We start from the raw sequence: 22,929 nt of genomic DNA on the forward strand, positions 1-22,929 counted from the left end.
TTGTTCCCATTTAGATAATATATTCATGAAGAAAAAGAACATTTAAATTCACTATGGTGGGGACTGTAGTGGGGCAAGAGGCGTTATACATAAAAATGCAGCAGTGAAGATAAAGATTTGATCTTTAAAATGTTAATTGTCAATTTAAGATGGTAAGTATATAGATGTTAAGTTCTTTGGGCTTGGTACTTTTCAATTTCCCCAAATAATGTGCAAAACAAAAGTCTCCATGGGAAGAATATTTTGACTAGGTGAAAGGAAAGAAAGTATTGATTAATAAAAGGCAAAGTGCCAGTGAAGTCACATTCAAATTATGCTATCTAAAGTGGGTATCTAAAATTCCTTTCTGCTGTTCAAAGCCTGTTTTGTTATTGGAATATACTGGTTTCATCACTTCCAAGTTCCTGTACGGTTCTCTTAGCCAGGGCCCTGATTGGGATTCCTCTGGGATAGGTTAAGTTACAGTGTCCAAAAATCTAAGTCTTTTGTCTTTAAGAAAGATCTTTGCCTGGATTTCCTAGACACTGAGGTTATCTATTCCTTAAACTGAAATATTTTCCTTTTGAACTGTCAGTGATAACCTAACACCAGATTGTTTATAATTTTTATTCAAGCAATAATATATTTGGAGCTGAAAAAGATCATAACAATTTCTTGATTTAAAAAAAAAAAAAGCTATTAAATAAAAGGTCACCCAATAGTGAAAATTTATTTTTGACTGCAGAACTTGAACATCTCTTGCAGTGACACTTTGGTTATCACTTGGTCAGAAAAATACTCGTCCCAGCTCAAACATTACCTTGGGATGATAAAAAGTGAGAATTAGTAATTTCATAGCAAAAAAATTATTGGTACAAATGAAAATGACTTTTCCAAGATTATGATTAATGAAAAATGCTCCTGAAGTTAGAGTAAACACTTGGCTTTCTCACAAGGCAAGCTGCAAATCTTGAGGCACAGGTACTTGATGTTGGGCTGTGCATTACAAACTTGCAGCTAGAACTTTTTCAAAATGCTATCTTTAAAAAGGTGGACCCTTTTCAAATACTACATATAAATGTATTTGCAAAACAGTCATTTGAAACTTACTTCCAAATAGACTTAGTAATTACAACAAAGTCATTCTCTTTCCTGCTATAATTTTCTGTGTCAAATTATCTTTATTCTTAGCCCCTATATAAGATGTAAGTGATCACAGTTCACAGCATTTCCATTTACCTCTATAGTGATGAGGATGACGATCATCCACTCCAAGCGGAGCGCCCTCTTCTCATTCAGATGATTCCGCATCAGATCTGTTAGTTCCATACAGTGCTGAAGTTTTTCATTCATGACCTGTATAACAAAAATCTTAGTATCATGTATTTAAACTTGCTTTTAAGTAAATAATACGGTCACATCCATCAAAATTCCATAGATATACAGTAAAAAATTGTCCCTTCAACTCTTGCTTCCCAGTCCTCTGCCTGAAGGTAGCTAGTGTTACCTACCAGTTTCTTGTGAACCCATCCAGAGACTTCGTAATGCACAGATTTGACTGCAAGAAATACTTTGCATACTGAAGCTCTTCTATTTGAAAGATTTTGATGGAAGATCTAAAAGTTTTTGAGTCCTAGTTTTTGGTAGCTGCCCTTGTGTTTTTAGCAGTTAAAAAAGGCAAACTTGAAACATTCCTGGGTTTTTTTTTGCATGGCCTAAAGATAACAAAACAATGATTACCTTCTACAAAAACCTCAAACTTAACGTTTGACGTGCAGCACACTCACCACTAGATGGCACTGCTTTCCACTCTGAACTGCAAAGGTTCTGCCCTATGGTGTCTCAAAACACGTTGGCTGTGGGGAGCTCAAAGAAGATAGAATCTTTGAACTTAAAATTTGGATGTGACTACTGGCAAGTTATATACCTACTCAGTATCTTTGCATGTTGCTTGCCTTTAGAAATTGGAAAGTCTGGAAGCAAATTTTTAAAATAGTTTGATTCTCTCATAGGGTATGCTGAAGGTATAGGTTTGGTAAGTGAACGCGCTGAGAGACAAAGAATCATCACAGATGTGTGTTCAGGGATTGACAGGAGTATGTTAGTGCACCATACTATGATTTTGCACAGAGCATTAAACTGCCTTACTAATGAGGGATGACACTGAACTGCATTGGTAACATCTGAACCTATTTCCAGATTTTATGGTCACCCTGTAGTTTCTAATCTGTATAAACTGTTTACAGTGTACCTCTTTTCCTTTCCTCTTGCCTTTCTTCCATTTTCTATTTTTATTGGCTGCTTGATCCTGTTCTATAACATGTTCATCCTTAAGCTTGCTTCTCTCTTCAAACTACTGACTCAGCCCTCTCTCATTTTCTTTCAGCTCTGACCAATGAGTAGACAGCTTTCTTCCTCCACTCCTCATCACCCAACTTATTCCTTAGCTCTTTAGAATTTGTATATATTACAAGTCCCCAGAAACTTCCAAAAGTCTCCTAATTGTTAAATCTAACAACTCTTCTTAGTTCCAAACCTCAACTAACCCAAGCATTTGACAACATGTTGAAATGTACAAGCAAGAGACCCTACTACTGCATGCTTCCTATTTCATTTAGCTGTGGAGGCATGCATGTTATGTGCACGCAGATGAGGGAGCAGGAAAAAATGGGGGAGGCTTCACAAAATGTGAATTAGACTTTAAGCAGGCAGCTGCCTAGTTGAAAAGGTGGGGTAGCAGGGAGGAAGCATTTCAGGCAGAGGAAATGGCATAGAGATAAGCATAGCTAAATAGGGGACAACTTGGAAGTGCTTGGAAGTGAGGTTAAGAAGGTAGATTAGTACAAAACTGTGAGAGGTACATGAAGACACAATATGCCCCGCCCCCTGGCGTCAAAGACATTCACGTCCTATTCCTGGAACCTGTGAATATAACATAGCAAAAGTGAATTATGATTGAATATGAAATTAAGGTTGCTGATCAGCTGACCTTAAGATAGGGAGATAATCCTAGATTACCTAGGAGGGCCCAATGTAATCACAAGGGTCCTTAAAAGTGGGAAAGGCAGGCAGAAGAGTTTAGAATGATGTGAGGACTTAACTCGCTTTTGCTAGATGGAGGCAGGTGCTATGAGCAAGGAATGTGGGTGGCTACGAGGCACTGGAAATGGATCCTACCTGCAGCCTCCAGAAAGGCACACAGCCCTGCCAACACCTTGATTTTAGCCCAGTGACACCCATGTCAGACTTCTGACCTACAGAATTGTAAGATGATAAATTGTGATCAGCTGCTAGGTTTGTAGTAATTTGTTACAGCAGCAATAGGAAACTAATACACCTTGCTAGAATATTTGAACTTTATTCTGCAGGTAAAGGGGAGTCCTTTGTTCCATCTTGAGATATTTATTTCACATTCACTACCCTGTGCTGGGCAGAGGAGACACACTGGTGAATAAGACAGATGCATCTCTTTCTTCTGGCCAAAGGGTGCAGAAAGACTGGAAAAGGGTCCAGTCTAGAGGCTGAGACGGCGAATAAGGTATTAGAACAGTCCAGGTGAGAAGACAGGGGCTGTGGGATGCACATTCAGGGGGGCCTGAAGACAGCGCATTTCTCCATTTCACCAGCCCAGGATCAATCACATAGGCTTTCAATAAATGTCTGCCCATGAATGAATGATACTTAGGGGGAAATGAAAAGATTGACTGAGTAGATGTGTTGAGTGCAGCAGAAAGAGGTCACACATGACTTTTAAGTTTCTGGTTGAATGACTAGATAAGTGAGGCCAGCTGAAATAGAGAACAGAGAAGGTTCTGCATTTTCTGGGAGAATACCATGAGTTTCATTTTGAAATCTAATCACTGGTTAATTCTACAAATATTTATTGAGTACAACTATACATGAGGCCTTTGCCAAGAACTGGGAAGAAAATAATCATGGTCTTTGATCTCATGGAGCTTATTACATTCTAGTGGGGAATGATGCAAATAATTTAAAAAAGGATGCTATGAGACACGTAAATGTGGAGGATCTGTGAGATTTAGGAGGCAACTGGAAATATCTAGAAGGCAAACAAGAGATTGGGGTTAAGAGATATATGTCTGAAAATTAGCAGGAAAAGGTGGGAATAGAAGGCATGAAAACAAACACGCCTGCTCATGGAGTAGACAGCACAGGGAGAGAAGACTCAATGACAGGACCTTGGGGGACACTGACAGGAGGACACAGAGCGAGGGACCCACTGCCAACTGGGTTCCATCCCACAACACCGCTGTAATTGCTCTCTGAATCTGTTTCAGTGATCTCTTAATTACCAAAGAAGATGACTCAACAACCTCTCTGTCCTCAACTGTTTTGACTGCTTTTCAGCATGTCTTATGCCTAATCACCCCTGTTTTGCTCAAGACTCTTTACCTTTTGAGAGAGAAAACAAAACAAGCACCAACTTTCTTCTAGCATTACCACCACTCTTTCCTTGTTTTGTCTTCTTAGAAGACTGCAAAGCTTGTTGAAGGTCAGGCCAATTCTTATTTTCCTTTTGTATTATATAGTGTAAGCACTGTGTTGCTCAGAAGGGAAGGTAAACTCTTAACCCCTTACCCTGCTAAAATACCTTCACATAATCCAACCAGTCTGAACTGCCTTTGGGATGCTAAAAAATACTTTGAGGAATGTAGTTTGAGAACTTTTAGGTATGTTTTATAACTCATGTAGAAGACTGAACACCAAAGAGTGAGATTGGGGAATGAAATGAAGAATGATTAGCTTGTGAGTAGTGGGAATTGTAAACAAACAAACAAACAAACAAACAAAAGGCATTTTAAGGCCGCCTTTCAATTATCTGGCCCATCTGCAGTCTCTGCTGTGGAGGATGTCAGGCACTTTTGAGAAAGCATAAGAAAAGAGGTCTTTCTGTATCTTCCTACTCTGGCTAAATCTTTCCATACAAGCTGTCACTCATTCAGAAAGGCTGTTATGCACTGATACCCTGGAGACTCCAAAGATGTGGAGTTTCCCTTAGGAAACATGTAGTCCTAGAGACTGATGTAATCAGACTGCCGCGATGCAGGCTGGGAAGTGCTGCACCTGAGGGATACATACAAAGTCCTCCAGGAGTACAAGGTAAGGACTGGGAAACCTCTCCTAGGAGGTGACATTTGGGCTCATGGGGCAGAATGCAGGCAAGGATGGTCCTGGCCAAGGATACAGAATGAATCAGATCACAACTAGAAAGAGCATGAGATATATATTTGTAATGGTGCCAGATTAAATAGATTTTTATTTTGATTCTTCAGGAGATTACCTGAATTTTTTTACCACCCTGCCCCCACCCAAGCTTGGTTGAGGTATACATGACAAATATTTCAAATGTTTACAATATTGTTCAGTGGAATAGCATGCATTCTCCCTGTGTACTCACTTAAGGATTCAGAAGCCAGTTACTATATTTATATATCTGATACATTCTGAGAAACGTGTCATTAGGTGATTTGGTCATTGTGTGAACATCACAGAATGTACTTACATAAACCTACAGCCTAGATGGTATGCTTAGGCTATGTGGTATGGCCTATTGCTCCCAGGCTACAAACCTGTACATCATGTTACTGTACTAAATACTGTAAGCATTTGAAACGCAATGGTAAATATTTGTGCATCTAAACATAGAAAAGGTACAGTAAAAATACAGTATTATAATCTTATGGGACCACCATCCTGCATATGGTCTATCCACCAAAATGTCATGTGGTACATGAATGTAGTTCATATAAGATTTTTAAAAATAACTGCCACAGAACTGAGTTGTTACAGGAATTTTCAAATTTTGGGACAGAGTGGAACCTGCTCCACCAGCTCTCTGGGCTGTTTAGTCAACTTTTCTTTCTTTTTTTTTTTTTTGAGACAGAGTCTTGCTTTGTTGCCTGGGCTAGAGTGAGTGCCGCAGTGTCAGCCTAGCTCACAGCAACTTCAAACTCCTGGGCTTAAGCAATTCTACTGCCTCAGCCTCCCAAGTAGCTGGGACTACAGGCATGCGCCACCATGCCCGGCTAATTTTTTCTATATATACTTTTAGTTGTCCAGATAGTTTATTTGTATTTTTAGTAGAGACGGGGTCTCTCTCAGGCTGGTCTCGAACTCCTGACCTTGAGCGATCCACCCGCCTCAGCCTCCCAGAGGGCTAGGATTACAGGCATGAGCCACCGCGCCCGGCCTATTTAGTCAACTTTTCAATGGTGGGTACAGAAGCAGTCCTTCCACTCGGAGGAGCTCTGTCCCCAGACAAGCTCCAAGGTACCCTTCCCTCTGGTTTAGCAGATGCACAGTGCACTGGCACTTTCTCCAGGTTTTCCCCTTCCTTCTTAGTAGATTAATTCTTGTCCAGCTAGTTGATTATTCATTGCACTTTTGTATTCACTATTGATCCTTCTTTGACATTTCTCATTTTCCACTGTTGCTATCAATGTTGAATGTAGGGATTTGAGTAAGTTCTTGAAAGTCATCCTTATCTTTATACTTCTTCTTTGGACCATACACTATCTTCCTTGCTCAAGCCTCATTAAAGGTGGCTGTAATCTTGTTCTCTTTTCCTGTACTCTCCCCAACGAGAGACATGTGAAGGATACCCCGGCTACCACCATCAAAGAGATTTGAGGGAGGCCACAGAGTGCAGCAGGGATGCCTGAGCTCAAGCTTTCCAAGAAGCTGGTTATCTTAGTTACTGCTCAGTCACTTTTATTAACTTAATTAAGCAGAGCGGGCTTGGTTATCAGAAGGAGAGAAGTCTGCATCTGCTTGATGGCAATGATACCATCTCTCATCACAATCACGATTCCACCAGAGGTCTCCATACCAAAGAAAAAGGAGAGACATCTAAGAGCAGTAAATTCTGAATACTTTCAGATTTGTCCCCAGTAAATATTACCTCTAAAGAATTCTCACAAGAGGCTTTATTTTCAAATTAACTTTGAGACATAATTTACATACAATAAAATGTGCCTATTTTAAGTATACAATTTGAAGATTTTTGACAAATGTATACCCATGTAACTGCTGTCACATTTCGATCACCACAAAAAGTTCCCTTGTATCCCTTTACAATCTACTGTTCTACCCACCCACCCCACTCCCATGCTTTAGGGAATCCTTGATCTACTTTCTGTAACTATAGATTAGATGTGTCTTTCCAGAATATCTTATATGTAGTACAACAACAACATAATGCTTTGGTATCTAGCGTCTTCACCTCAACCTAACAATTTTTGAGACTTATCCATCTTGTTGCATGCATTAGAAAGTAATTGCTTTTATTGCTAAGTGGTATTCAACTGTACAGAGATACTACAATTTGTTTTTCTATTCACCTATTGATGGGCATTTGGTTATTTCAAGTTCTTGACTATTATAAATAAAGCTACTATGAACATTCATGTACAAATTTGCATGAGGACAGGTTTTCACTTCTCATGGGTAAATACTGAGGAGTGGAATTGCTGGGTCATACGATAAGATAATGATTAAGTTTATGAGAAACTGCCAAGTTGTTTTGCAGAGTGGCTGTACCCATTTGTATTCCACAAATAATAGATGAAAGTTTCATTATTCCACATCCTCACCAACACTTAGTACTGTTAGTCTTCTAGATTTTAGCAATTTTAATGGGTGTGCACAGTCTACAACCATGGAAGTCCAACACTTTTGACAACCCAGTATGTCTGACCAGACAACTAGATTGTCAAATGTGTGTCTAATTAGACATCTTATATCTAAAACTGTGTTGAAGGAATCCACTGAATTTGGTCTTAAAGCATCATTCACTAATGAATCTTTCATTGTCAGCTAAAAGCAACATAGCTTGGGATGGTTACCTTTCTCTGATCACTAGCAATGATCTCTACTTTCCTGTGCAGGAAGACATCCACACAGGAATAGGTGATACCAAGATCAGTGACAACTGCAGATAATTTCAATGTGGTTTTGCAAGGGGCATTGTCTGGCTTGGAGGACAAGATATGTAGATACCAGAGCTGCCACAGCATTCAATGAGCCATGGTGGGTTTCTGAAATTATAAGTTATTTATTTTTTATGGGAACACAAGGCAAATGTGGGAAGTGGTAGGATAAAGATTGAAAAAGGGATAGATTAGTAAGGACCTTGTATATCAAGCAAAAACACTTGAATATAACACTTCAGACAATGAGGGGAACTGGTGGTATAAAAATTAGTTGGAGGGAAAGAAAAGACAATCAATAGACACCAACATCAAGAGGAATCTGATGTTAGAATTATCCGACAAGGATGTTAAGGCAACCATCATAAAAATGCTTCAACAAGCAATTATGAACACACTTGAAACATGAAAAAATAGGAAGTCTAGCAAAGTAATAGAAGATATAAAGAAGAAAACATAGACATTTTAGGACTGAAAAATAAAGTAAGTGAAATAAAAAAAACTTGTTGATGGGCAGCAGAATGAAGGAGACAGAGGAAAGAATCAGTGAACTTTGAAGACAGAACATAGAAATTACCAAATCTGAATAACAGAGAGAAAATATGCTAGAAAAAGGTGAACAGAGCTTCAAAAATTTGTGAAATTATAGTAAAAGATCTCACATTCACATCACAGAATGACAGCAGATTTCCTATGAGAAATGACGGAGGCCAGAAGGAAGTGGCACAGCATTTATCAGGTACTAAAAGAAAAAAAAAACCCATCAACCCAGAATCCTATATGTAGTAAGTAAAATCCTTCAGGAATGAAGGGGGAAATGAAGACATTCTCAGATGAAGGAAAACTAGAGAATTTATCTCACCAGAGTTACCTTAAAAGAATGGGTAAAGAAAATTCTTGAAACAGAAAGGAAATAATAAAAGAAGAAACCTGAGAACATCAGAAGGAAAAAAGAACACTAGAAAGAATAAAAATATGGGTAGATACAAGAGACTTTCCCCTCTCCTCTTGAGTTTTCTAAATTATGTTTGACAGTTCAAGCAAAAATTATAACACTATCTGATGAAGTTCTCTATGGCTGCAGAAGAAGACAGTTAACACAATTATATTATAAATTGGGGGGAGGGTAAAGAGATGTGAGAGGAAATAAGTATTCTATACTTCATTTAATCTGTATAGTGTTGAAAAGAGTAGACTGTAACAAGTTACGTATAATGTATAATGCAATACTCAGAGCAACCAATGAATATCTGTGCAAAGATACAGACTCAAAAACAATATAGATACATCAAAATGAAATTGAAAAAATGTTTACATAATTGGCAAAAAGGCAGGAATTTGATATACACAACTTGGATGCATCTCATGGGCATTATACTTAGTGAAAAAAGCCAATTTAAAAAGTCACATACTATTCAGTATGAATACAGTAAAAAAAAAAAAGGTCACATACTATATGATTCTATTTATATATAACATTCTCAAAATGACAAGATTATAGAGGTGGAGAATAGATTACTCATTGCCCGGGGTTAGGAATGCTGGGGGGAGGAGGAGAGGTGTGTGACTATAAAGTGGTGGCATGAAAGAGGTCTTTGTGGTGACAAATAGTTCTGTGCCCTTGACCGTGTGGTTACATGAATCCGTGTGGTTACATGAATCCATGTCACAGAACTATGTGCACACATTGTACTAATGTTAATTTTCTGTTTTCTATGCTCTTTCCCCATGTAGTCCACCTCCATCATCAACTTGTCTCTCTTCTCAACTTTGTGCCCGCATTTCTATATGCCTGAGTTGGCAGTGCTAATTGAATGTCCTGCTGCTGCTCTAATCTCAGCATATCTTAGATTTAGCTTCTCACCTCCCCACTCTGACCTCTGTCTGTTCTACCTGTCACTCCCAGACAAACATCAGCCATCATTTATTCTTCCCTCTCCCTGGCGTCCCATTACCAGTCACTTGATTTGTCTTACAGGATTCTTTCTTAATTTCTATTCTGTCACCATTTAGGTCAGGGCCCCATAAACTCTTGCTTGAAACTTCACAAGAACCTCCTAATAGACCACTAAGCCTCCAGACTCTCACCAATCTTATCTAGCCTATAGAGCTAATATCAGAAGATCCTTTGACACAAAAAGTTGAAAAGCTGACTGTATAGAGGACAAAAGGAAGGGGAAATATAAAGAGATCTGAATAGAAGTCAAACCAGAGATTTCTCTGAAAGCAAGTAAACACAGTCACTTAACTTAAAATTTATCTTCACATAAGTCATGCAAATTCTAGGTAACAACATGTCTTTCTCTCTCAGTACAAAATACATACCTTAACTCTTCGGGTAATGCTAAGGAACTGGCAAGTTTTATCATAAAGTTCTTCCAGGTTTTCTCTGTCCCAGTAGAAATCAGGAGTAATCAAGAAGTCGGAACTCAAGTTTATACGGTGCCTTAAAAAAACAGAAAATTATAACTTTTTATTTATCTTGAATTAAAAATCACTGTTTCTCTCATACTTCACATTTTTAAGGTGTGTTTATGAAAACATTTTTTTAATGCTGACCTTTGCAAAATACGTCTCAGAAACATAGAAAGTTTACAAAAAAATTTCAAAATTCTTAACCACATTAATTCAATCTTTACCATCAACATTATTTATGAAGTAAAAAGAAAAAAACCCTCTCATTTTGTTTCTAATTTCTAAGCTTGTTTCATTTTTCATTAAAAAATTTACAATATACACACAGATATGTTTTTTGTAGATAGGTAATCACATGGCTTAAAAATAAAAAAGGTAGGCTGGGTGCAGTGCTTCACACCTGTAATCCTAGCACTTTGGGAAGGCAGAGGTGGGAGGATCGCTTGAAATCAGGACTCTGAGGCTGCAGTGAGCTATGATCACACCACTGCACTCCAGCCAGGGAAACAGAGCAGGACCCTGTCTCTAAAAACAAATAAATAAAAAATAAAAAAGATATAAAAAGATAAAAATTGATAAACCTTATTCTTATCTCCATTTTCCTCTTGTAAAGACACACACACACAGTTTCTCTTTCTAATTTCTACCTTTTTATATAAGAGGTCTAAGCTTACTTTTTTTTAATCTGCTCCCCAGAAAAGTATAAGCTTACTTTTAAAATTTTTAATTAAATGAAAATCTAAGTTATAAAAGTACATATAAATAGCTGTTCACAGCCAGGTGAGGTGGCTTACACCTATAATCCTAGCACTCTGGGAGACCACGGCGGGAGGATCACTGGAGCCCAGGAGTTCGAGACCAGCCTGAGCAAGAGCGAGACCCCGTCTCTACAAAAAAATAGAAAAATTAACCGGCGTAGTGGGGTGTGCTTGTAGTCCCGGCTACTCGGGAAGTCGAAGCAGGAGGATCGCTTGAGCCCAAGAGTTTGAGGTTGCAGTGAGCTATGATGACGCCACTGCACCCTAGCCTGGGCAACACAGCAACACTCTGCCTTAAAAAAAAAAAAAAAAAGTAGCTGTTCACTATAAAAAAAGAAAATATCCTACAGAAGAATTCAGAAAATCAGCTATAGGCCATCTTACCCTACCACACAACTCAAATCCTTTCTTCTCCCTAAGGATACGCCTGTGAACACGTTGATGTGTCCTTCTAGATCTTTATGCATACATGCATGTGTGTGCAAGCACACACATATATGCAGACAGAGATAATTAGAACATTTATTTTTGTTTGCTTACACAAATGGGATATCATATATAATTTGTGACTTAATTGTTTTACCTAATATAACTTGCCATGTTTCTCTCCACAGAATTATCGCAGTCCTTTTAATAATACGTAAGCACTTTTGTTGCAAACTTACGGTAAGAAAAGTAAGCCTGTATAGAAACTGTTCGTAAACCTAATTAGTCCAAACTTTTGGAGTTTTGATATTATAATTCACTATATCAAATTCTGCTCGCACTACTAAGACAGCAGGAGAGAGAAGAATCTTTCTGCTGTACTTCTCTGAGGACAAGATTTTAGATCGGCTGTGCAATGCTCCTGAAGAATGGGTTTTTTGTTTTTACTGGTACCCTGAATGAGGGTCCCTGAGCTCTGAGAAATGTACAGAGGATGAAACCCTGGACCACTCCTCTCCAGGCAGAGTATCTAAGGATAATGTAGAAACACAAGTCTTAGGAAAATATCTATGATGAGCTCTGGCGACTCACTCCATATGCTAGAAGAAAACTGGACAATGCTGCCCTGTGAGGAAAACACCAACATCTGGGATGTTTCACTCCATAAATCCTAGGGCAATTACAAGAATAAAATAAACGGAAAACCTTTCTAGACATTTACTTAAAACAATGCATTACTGTAGAACATCAGTTTTAAGACACAGCTCTCTTTTAATATCTCTGAAAATGTGAGGCATCTTAAAATTAATGGTGTTTTACAGAGGGCAGTTCACACTTAGTTGTCATTACCTTAAATAAGTTATTTCCCTTATGCCTTCCTTTTCACCCATGCCCAAAAGGGAATGTGACAGAATCTATATCCAAGTAAGACTGAAAAAGCTATTTTGGCAAGTGTAAAATGTAATTCTGTGATAAAAAAAGCACTGTCATAGTTTAATTGGCAGCATCTTTTTTCTCCTGTGGCATCTTGGTGTCTTGGATTCAATGAAATATGGTACATGACTTTTCTGTAGCAATTAGGTGTATTTAGCATTATGATGCACTGATGTATTTTTACTGAGAATTCCCATTAACCAAATACAAGAATATGTCTTTCTACCTTCAAAGAACATCTACTGAACGCCCTATGTGGGTTAATGGAGATGAGTTATGGTCTCTTTTGCACATGCAGCATTTCTTTAAGTGTAGTCCTAACATAGCCCAGCTGCTTCTAACGGGTAAGAGTTCTCTCTGCCTGTAATCAATGGAATGAAAACAGCTGCAATTCCCACAAATGTATAAATGTGTGCTCTTTACTATAGAACTATACAAATGTTTTCTGGAGATTGGCAAATATATGAACTATTTTGTTTACAGAGAAAATTTTTACCTTAGGGCAAAGAGTTCACCCAATTTCTGCATGACTTCTTCATGAGATAGTTTCACTTTCTTCCCAGCTTTTAAAGCCTATTTGAAAGGAAACAAAACAAAATCTCTCTCTTTCTCTAATAAGCATTAGGTCCGTAAGTCAAATTCTGCAGTGACGTAACTGTGATCTTATGTAAATATCTCTAGGATGACTGTCTCCCAGATTAATGTCCTAACTCACCCTGAAATTTCACAATTTTACTAGGTACAAATTTTATCTTCTCTCTTCATTTCCCTTCTCATCAGCATTTCCTATGATATGTATTCCTGATCTCTTAGTGGAAAAGCAGGGCCTCTTTTCCTAGGTGTAATTAGATTATTCTTTCACAATAAAGACAAAGTTAATTACAGTCAAAATGATTTTTAATGTATTTTGAAATTATAATATAACTTTATATGTATTTTTATGCCATTATTTTCTCCTAATTTAGCAAAACACTTTTTTAAAATCCAGAAAGGTGGTCATAATTTCCTTCCTTAGAGAGGAAACATTTCATTTTTCTTCTTTAATTCACTTACATTAAAAATATTGCACCATCAAAGGAAAGTGATTTGAAGTTTTAAAAAGTAAAAAAAAAATCAATATGAGGTTTCTTATTTCATTATTTTATATGTAATTGGGAGATCCATTTTGCTTAAATTCAGTGAGCTTTCTTAGTGTTTGTTATTACTTTATTGTACTCCTAAATACTGTTGGCCTTCTGTATTCATGGGTTCCACATTTGTGGATTCAACCAACTCCGGATTAAAACTCTCTGGGGGCGGGGGGGAAACGATGGTTGCATCTGTACTCAACATGTACAAACTTTTTTCCTTGTCATTATTTTCTAAATGATATAGTCTAACAACTACTTACATAGCATATACATTGCATTAGGTATTACAAGTAATCTAAAGATGATTTAAAGTATTCAGGAGGATGTGTGTAGGTTATATGCAAATACCATGCCATTTGATATCAGGGACTTGAGCATCTGTAGATTTTGGTATCCACTGGAGTCCTGGAACCAATCCCCGTGGATACTGAGGGTTGACTGTGTATTGTCAAATTCGTAAGTTAATATTATTTTCCCATATAAAAATCAATCTTTGAAAATAAGCATAAGATTGACATAATTACCTCTGGAATTGACTGAATAGATTCAATAAATTTATCCAGTGATGCTTCCCAAATAGCCAGTTTCACTGGGGGGAAAAAAAAGTTAACAATGGAACATTTCTATATCATTATATTCACATTTATACAAAATGCTTAACTGCACAGTACCTTTACTACCATTTCAACAATAGTTTAAGAGAAAAATGGGCTAAAAATTTGAAGCTATACTTTAAGAATAGTTAATTACTATTAAAAAGGACAGAATTAAAGTGGAAAAAAAGGAAACAATAGATTTTCAAGCCCTATTGGCAGACCAAAGTTACATTTGGTAGAACCCTTGATTTTGTAACATTACATCTTGGAAACAGAAAGTGCAATGTACAGATGGGGCAGGAGTGAGATTTTCCTGGCCTTTGCTTCTACTCCTCAAGAGTGTCAGTAAAGCTCAGAAACCTCCAAAGCCTCTCAGAGTGGTATAGACAGGCTGCAGCAGGTACAACCTAGACTGGCAGCAAAAGAAATTCTCAGAGAACTTCTACAGTTTTATTGAGGGGCACAGATCTGTTAGAAAAAATTTAGAGCCACTGTGACTCCATGTCCCATTCCTAACAAACACTAGAGTATGTTTTTCTACACAGGGACCTGAGCCCAATCCACAAGGCTGGGCTTTCTCTGCTTAGATTAGAGACTACCTAAGAATGACAATCACATAGAACAGGATAGAAAACAAAGGCAATAATAATAGTATAAAAATATTTTTGGAGACATTTAGCTTTATCAATACAATTAATAAGGACTGAGTAACTTTAGCACAGTGCTATCTTTTATACTATATATTATATATTTTTTTCTGTTGGAGGGAATAAAAGGAATCCTAAGGCTTTGTTGAGTATTTTAATAACATGCCAAAATCTTTACTAAATACTTAAACTTCCCTTGATGAAATGAAAATTAATAGTACCTTCTCCCATAAGTAGCAGTAACTTACCTGAAAGGCAGAGAGCATTGGAGAAAGCAAATTTCTCTAGAATGGCATCATCTAAATCCAACTCCGAATTTAACTTGATTTCCCCTCTGTGAAGTTTTGACTGCCCCCTGTGAAAAGCAAAAAAGTGATTATCTTCTAAATCTTAAAGAGCACGAAGTTTTTCCTTTGAAAAAATTACCTTATAGTCTTTCTAGAGGTCATTTTGACAATGTGCATCAAGCATCTTAAAAATGTTCTCATACTCCTTGATCCAGGAAATTCCATTTCTAGGAGTTTATCCTAAGGAAATAAGCTAAGGTGCAAAGAAAAATTTGTGTATAAAAAACTTTGTATGGTCAATGTTCAATAACAGAAAATTAGGAAAGAAATTAAATGTAGAGTGAGGGATGGTTCAATAATAGTCATTCCAGGCTGAGAGCAGTGGCTCACACCTGTAATCCCAGCACTTTAGGAGGCTAAGGCCGGAGGATCAGTTGAGGTCAGGAGTTCAAGATCAGCCTGAGCAACATAGCAAGACCCTATCTCTACAAAAAAAATAGAAAACTTAGGTGGGTGTGGTGGTGCATGACTGTAGTCCCAGCTACTTAGGAGGCTGAAGAAGTGGGGATCAATTGAGATCAGGAGTTTGAGGCTGAAGTGAGCTATGATGATGCCACTGCACTCCAGCCTGGGCAACAGAATGAGACTCTGTCTCAAAACAAAAAAAAAAGGAAATAAATGAACTCCACACAACAAAAATTAAAAAGTGTGTTTTGGAAGGATATTTAATAAAAGGGAGAATGTTGACAATAAATTTCTAAGTGAAAAAACACTGAATATAAAACTATATAGAGAGTGTAATCCAAAATCACACTGACGTGGTTGGAACACAGAGGGAGAGGAAAGTTGTGAAAAATGAGTGTGTACCTTGGAGAACTTTGGAAGGGGCAGTGGGAGGTGGGGGTAAGGAAGGGAACCTGTGAATGTAAATGGAGAAAAGGTAAACCTTCAGAAAAGATGTGAGACAGAAGAGATGGGCAAAAACAGGTGGACAAGGCACCTAATGGGAGGGCCGAGAGGCACAATCTGCTCTGACAACATCAGGTGGAGGAAAAAAAGAAAGACAAAAGAGAGAGCAGAGTTTACAAGATGATTTATGAACGAGGTCAGCCATGCCACAGAACCAAGTCAGGCAGCAGATACCGGGAATCATAGGTGGAACTCACATAACAACCACGGGGGTGGCAGCTAGCATGGTCTTTTGAAGAAACAAATAGCTGACTCTGGGATCCAAAGAGGTGAGGACTTTACTCCTCACAGACTATAAGGTTGTGGTTGTGTGTGTGTGTGTGTGTGTGTGTGTGTGTATGTATGTGCACACACACACATGCAAGGGGCGTGTGTGTGTGTGTGTGTGTGTATGTATGTGCACACACACACATGCGAGGGGCCAGTAAGCAACAGTTTGATCTAGAAGTAGAACACAGAAGGGGGATTCATGGGAACCATGAATAAAAGGCTGAGGGTTTAATAATTAATAAAGTTAATGAAATTCTATTAGCTCCTCATTTGCCATGTCTCTTAGGTTCACATCCTCACTTCTGACTGCAGCCACCGTGGGCCCAGGCCCCAACTCACTAGTCAGGTGCCCTTTGGCAAGACAGAACTTCTCTGAACCCCATATAAGAGCCAGGTAACTGTAGTTACAGGGTTTTTGTCAGGATGAAACGAAATAATGAATAGAAAGCACTTAGGAAACAGTGACTGCACATGGTGAGTACTTACTCATTGTCTGGCTGTAATTACTTAGCTCCTATAGCTAGTATAGGAGCCAGACACCAGACTAGACACTAGTCTTTCAATAGCTAGTGTCTCTCCCAGGCTTCCCAAAGCTCTGCTTTCAACACCTCCCTTCTTAAGAACCTACAGTGACTTCCCCCCCATATTCCACCAGACTGGTAACTCTGTGAGGAAAAAGACTTCTCACTCTAACAACTCTCCAGCCTAACAACTCTCTTCATTTTTTCCCTCATGCTGAGACAGGAAAATCAGCTAGTCTATTGCCTACCCACATATCTTACTTGAGAGTGGTAAGTCAGGCTCCCACTTCTTGCAGGCATCCACATTTCCACAAGTGGTTCTCTTAGACACCCCCCTCACTATACTTCCCTTTTATACCCAAAATCAATAGGAAGAAAATGGATTTACTTAAGAGAAAACTTTACTGGAATAATATGATAGGTTCATTTGATAAAAGCATACTATCTTACTGATTTAGTCTGCTTAAAAATCTTAAACTTTCCATTTTGGGGTTATACTATTTACTTGTTTTAATTCGTGGATAAAGAGAAGTTAAAAAAAAATTATTGTCTAGGCACAGTGGCTCACACCTCTAATCCCAGCACTTTGGGAAGCTGAGGCAGAAAGATTACTTGAGGCTACAAGTTTGAGACCAGCCTGGGCAATATATCAAGACCCCATCTCTGAAAAAAAAAAAGAAAATTATGTTTATCCTTTAATATTTTTTACATGGTTTAGGCTTTGTACTTGTACCAGTAAATTTTTTCTTAAAATGAAGTCTCCATATTCATAATAATGTACCTCCTCTACTGCTTTACCTAGTTTACTCCAGGTGCCCTTTCCATAAATTCGACAAAAAGTTGCTTACTCTGTTTTTATGTAGTTAAGTTCTTCATTTTCCCAGTGTACCAGTGCAATTTCATAGGGCTGAATCTCATGTTTTTCTAGAACTTGCATGACACGCGTCATCTAGAAGAAAAGGAAGATTAACCTGAAATTATAAGTGGCTCCCTCAGGACAAGTATGTTACGGTGCTAATGCTTACAACATTCTTCATTATACTTAAAGGCATGTTTTCTGTTGCGTGTTTCTAAGGAAAAGGCAAATTCATTGTGATATTAATCAGGATGACCTGTTCATTTGTTTTACATTTGGAAAACACAGATGAGCATAAAGAAGAAAACCAAGATTATTCCTAAGAAAATCACTAGTAACATTACGGTTTGTATCCTTTAAATCTTTTTAAAAAAAGGTAAAGCCCAACATACTTATAAAAATTTAAGCAACACAGAAGTGTAGGAAGGGACCACCTCTCTCTGCTCTCCTGAAATCCTAATTCCCAGGGGTAACCATGATTAAATTTGGTGCGTATCTTTCCAGACTTTCTACGTGTATATGTGTATATGTTTATTTTGCTTTTTATGTGAAATGGGATCATACTATGCATATGAACATTTTCAGTGCTCAATGCTCCCTAATGGAGAAACTACAATTAATTTAACCGTCCTAAATGTGCATCTGTGGGGGATTATTTCTACTCTGGATTATTAGTGTTGCAATGTGCCACACTTACGCATGTATCTTCAAGGCCTTTTGGGACTACTTCTTTAGAAACTGCTAGCTCAAAAGACATGGATGCATATTATTTTGATAAATATTGCTAACCTGTTCTCCAAAATAGTTTCTCCAATTTTAGAATCTAAACATTATCAGAGCACTCTTAAAGAACACTGGGTATAATCAGCCTTTTACATCTTTACAACTTCAAATAGCCAATTTGTATTTTCCTATGTTTACTGGTCATTTATATTTCCTTTTCTCCAGGATCCCCCTCCCCCACCCGAATGTGTCTATTTGCATGTATGTATTTCATTTTAGTAAAACTAGGATTATATGAAGTATTATTTTTTAACCAGCTCTGATATTATATGTTATAATCTGCTCTTTTAATTTAACTGTATCATATACACAGGCAATTTCCCAGGAATAGATATTTTTCCACGTGATTTTTTAAGAGGTTTAGTATATTTTTATCCTATGGATATATTTAACAAGCTTTCTATTATTGTGTGTTTTTGTTATTTCTTATTTTTTCGATTATAAATAATGCTTTGATGAACGTTTCTGTACATAATTCATCATGCATAATTATTCTTTTGGATAAATTTCTAGGTGTAAAATTGCTGAGTTAAATATAAAACTTTGATGTAGATTAACAGATCACCTCTAAAAAAGTTGTATTTAAACAAATTCTCATTTGGATGTTGAGCAAATTATTTCCCATAAGTGATAAGTGCTAGAAAACTTGATCTAAGACTCAATGCAACCAGCTTCCAACTAATTGTATATATATTATTCATTTTGTATTTATCACATGCAAAGTACACTGTATTTCTTTCTGTCTGTCTGCAGTGTAGCTAGGATAATTCTGATTCTCCACAAATTAGTGTGTGTTTAGAGAAGGAAAATGCTTGAAACTTTAAGCCAAAATACAATACATTTTGGAAGATGAAACTGATAAAATAAATATCACATAATGCAGATCAAATAAGTTGTGCATTAGTTGTTAATTTCTCTTCTAATAGCTCACATTATTGAGTGACAATTAACTCATTCTCATAAAACTGTAATTTTTTTACTTTTACATTTTATTTACACTTACAGTTTTGTCTTTCACATTCCAAAACACAGCAGCACCTTCCCTGATTTAAAAAAAGAATCAATATCAAAATTTAAAAAAAGTAAAGGTACAATACATTCTTTAGGGTCATATATAAAGCTATGCTTAGGTAACTTCTAGAATGTGTCTAGGATGCAATTTTTAAAAATATGATTTATTTACTAATTTGACATTATGGTCCCTAGATGAACTTGCTAAAATAACAGCTACTATTTAAATTCTTGAAAAAAACCTGGCCTCTAAGAAATTCATGACTGCTTTCATGGTTTGGAGAATAAATAGCTATTACTGTAATACTATATAACTTCATGTATCTAGACTCTTTCATAACCAGTTCAATTCTGGTTCACAGAAATCAGAATAAGGAAATTTTCTGAGATCCCATCTTAGCTCTCATTAGGTAGACTCTGCCGTGGGCAAAGAATAACTGATCATGCTTTTACTAGTTGTGTAATAAAGTGACTGAGATCAATTAAAGGCCCAGTTGACTAAAAGGCACTATGGAGTAATGCCACCCATCCTTACAGTGCTTAGAACAGAACTATAATGAAGCCATAGGATGCCTTCTGCATCCAATTCTGGCTTTAACAGAATTTAAGGCCTAAAACTGTAAATGCACTTGTTTGATTTCTGAAGTTTGATGTGTTGAGTTGTTTTAGGTGGTAAATAAAATGAGTTTTGGCTCTGGGTCGCTGCACTGGGGGAAGAAAAGGTAGAAATAAAAGAAAAGTAAAAATATGATGACCCCATATCACCCTTTAAACATGTCTTAAGTAAAGTGCTTAGTACATGAGTGAGTCTGTGCTTAGCATTTGGGATAAAATGATGAGCATGATCTATTTCCCATCCTCCACCTAGAAAAGACTGACACTTGGACCACCAGTTACAACAGTGTGTGATCAGTGCATCAGAGTTCTGCAGAGTATCCTACAGGCTGTACATCAGAGGGACACCTCTCCTAAGAACTAGCAGAGCTACCAAATGAGAAAATGACAGGAGCCAGCAAGGCAGAGGAAACGCACAGGCTCAGGGAGGAGGTGGGAGCATCAGAATAAATAGCTAGTGGCTGCATGGCTGTGGACATAGTCAAGTAGCGGGCAGCCAGGTTATAGAGCCAGGCAGGAGGCACCCCCTGAAGGAACTTCATGGAATGATAGAGTTTGGTCAGATTCCACAGAATTTTAAGCAGGAGTGATCAGAAATGCCTATTGAAGAATGACCCTCCCTACGATCGACACACAGACTGGTGGTGGGGTAAGCAGGCAGGGAGGGAGACTAGTTAGCAAGCTGCTGCAAGAGGACAGGAGAGGGTCTCAGGATATGGATTTAAGAGAGGGTATTTCAAGCAATAGCCACAGTATCAGTTCAGAGAATTACTTCTAGGCAGAAGAGTGGGCCAGTGAATTGCACACTCCTTCATCTAGAGCCGTGCATGTTACACGGTGCTCAGAAGCCACATGTGGCTATAGAGCACTTGAAATGTGCCTGGTGTAAACTGGGATGTGCTGTGTGACATATACAGCAGATTTCAAAGATTTAGCATGAAGAGAAGAGTGGAAAAATCTCACTAGTGATTTACTATTTACATGTTGAAATTATAATATTTTAGATATGTTGGACTGAATGAAATACATTATTAAAATTAATTTCAGGAAGCATATGATACTATTATTTGTGTCATTCAAAGTTAATTTCATTTTAAGAAAAATTTTTTCATATGTGGCTACTAAAAATGTACTTGCATGATATTTCTACTGGACAGTGCTGATCTAGAGGTCCTCAGAAATCTAAACTCCTCACTTGAGGGATGCTGTTACTCTATTTGGACTAAATTTTAAATTTTGATTATCTCTAAAGATAGGGTCAAAAGGAAGGTAGGTATCGAAAGGAATAAAGATGGCGCTTCCTGTTATCACCAACTATAAGGATTAAGACGACAAAAACGTTATTCAAGTTTGGATTCTTATGGACGTCCCATGTGTTTCTGTTCTGCCACTTATTAATCCCATGACCATGGGTAATTCACTTAATCCTTCTGACCCTCAGTTTCCTCAGCTGCAAAACGGGAATAATAGACCTTCCTCAAGTGTAGTGGGAATAATACAAGATCATTTTACTTGGTTTCTGTTATCATTATCACTCCCAGTCAGCTACTCTGGAGTATTTGGTATGAAGAGAAACTTTAAATAAAAGGAATAAGTGTATATGAGTTAGGATCCCAGTCTAAAGTCTCTGGAGAAGAAAGGGGGTGCTAAAATATTAGCTAAAGAGCTACAAAAGGGGAAGAAAGAAAAGGAAGAAATTGGTGAGGAAGAAAAGACAGCAGGGGAGGTAGCCTGATTAGGGGCACTGAAGATGAATGAGAAATACGAAGTTTTGCATAAACTTAGTCAATGAAAATCCACATGTACAAAGCAAGACAAACCAGGGGAAGATTATTTACTTGTTTTAAAAATTGTTTATTTCATAAGAGGATTTACCAGAAAATTCCTAAAACTGACAAACTCTCTAAGATCAAATAAGAATTAAATGATAAATTTAAATACCAAGTATATTTTGAGCACCTTTACGGTTAAGAGAGGTACACATGCACCTTTAAAGACCAAAATTACCTGCCATGAACCCATCTCCCAGTGGGGTTTCTTTCCTGTCTTACCTAAAGAAGAATATTGTTCCAGGATCACCTTCTTTTGCAGAATTTTCCACACCCATCACCAAAATATTTGCTGCATCTGTGATTTAAAATAAATGAACAAAAAGTTATGTCACAAGGTAACACGAAGTGTAAGAGTCACCTATAAACATTTATTTTATAAATAATTATAAATAAATAAAATAAATACTTTATTTTAATAAAGTACTTATCATTTCTTTCATACCAAGAAGTACGCTATAACACAATGTCCATCTTTCTACTAAGTTTTCTGAAAGGATTTAACATATAAAAATATGACCATAAGAAATTACTTGCATATAACATTCAGCAACCTGTGATATTTTTATTAGTGCTATTTAAAACTGCTCATTCACACCGATTCTGATTCAATAATCATCAATCCAGTTAACATATATATACATATATATATATATATTTTTTTTTTTTTTTGAGACAAGGTCTCGCTCTGTCACCCAGGCTAGAGTGCAGTGGTGTCAATCATAGCTCACAGCAACCTCAAACTCCTGGCTCAAGCAACCTTCCTGCCTCAGCCTCCCAAGTGGCTGGGACTGCAGATGCACCACCATGCCTGGCTAATTTTCAAAAAAAATTTTTGTGGAGACAGGGTCTCACTATTGCCCAGGCTGCTCTCAAACTCCTGGCCTCAAGTGATCCTCCCACCTTGGCCTCACAAAATGCTAGGATTACAGGTGTGAGCCACTGTGCCTACCCC

The 22,929-nt window shown here is 37.5% G+C and overlaps 1 protein-coding gene across 5 annotated transcripts in view; it reads right to left on the reverse strand.

The window, feature by feature from the left end:
* Positions 1-683: 683 nt before the first annotated feature.
* RMND1 (required for meiotic nuclear division 1 homolog) overlaps positions 684-22,929 on the reverse strand; it is a 34,888-nt gene continuing 12,642 nt past the window's right edge. For all 5 annotated transcript variants that reach the window (XM_045544575.1, XM_045544576.1, XM_045544579.1 and 2 more), the window contains 9 exons: positions 22,197-22,272; positions 19,523-19,562; positions 17,729-17,829; positions 15,082-15,188; positions 14,115-14,179; positions 12,957-13,033; positions 10,254-10,374; positions 1,219-1,335; positions 684-799 (listed from right to left, as the gene is read on the reverse strand). In XM_045544575.1, the coding sequence (XP_045400531.1) occupies positions 767-799; positions 1,219-1,335; positions 10,254-10,374; positions 12,957-13,033; positions 14,115-14,179; positions 15,082-15,188; positions 17,729-17,829; positions 19,523-19,562; positions 22,197-22,272 (737 nt within the window). In that variant the 3' untranslated portion in view covers positions 684-766. The remainder of the gene's footprint in view (positions 800-1,218; positions 1,336-10,253; positions 10,375-12,956; positions 13,034-14,114; positions 14,180-15,081; positions 15,189-17,728; positions 17,830-19,522; positions 19,563-22,196; positions 22,273-22,929) is intronic.

The sequence above is a fragment of the Lemur catta genome, chromosome 2, assembly GCF_020740605.2.
Source record: "Lemur catta isolate mLemCat1 chromosome 2, mLemCat1.pri, whole genome shotgun sequence".
Classification (NCBI taxonomy): Eukaryota; Metazoa; Chordata; class Mammalia; order Primates; family Lemuridae; genus Lemur; species Lemur catta.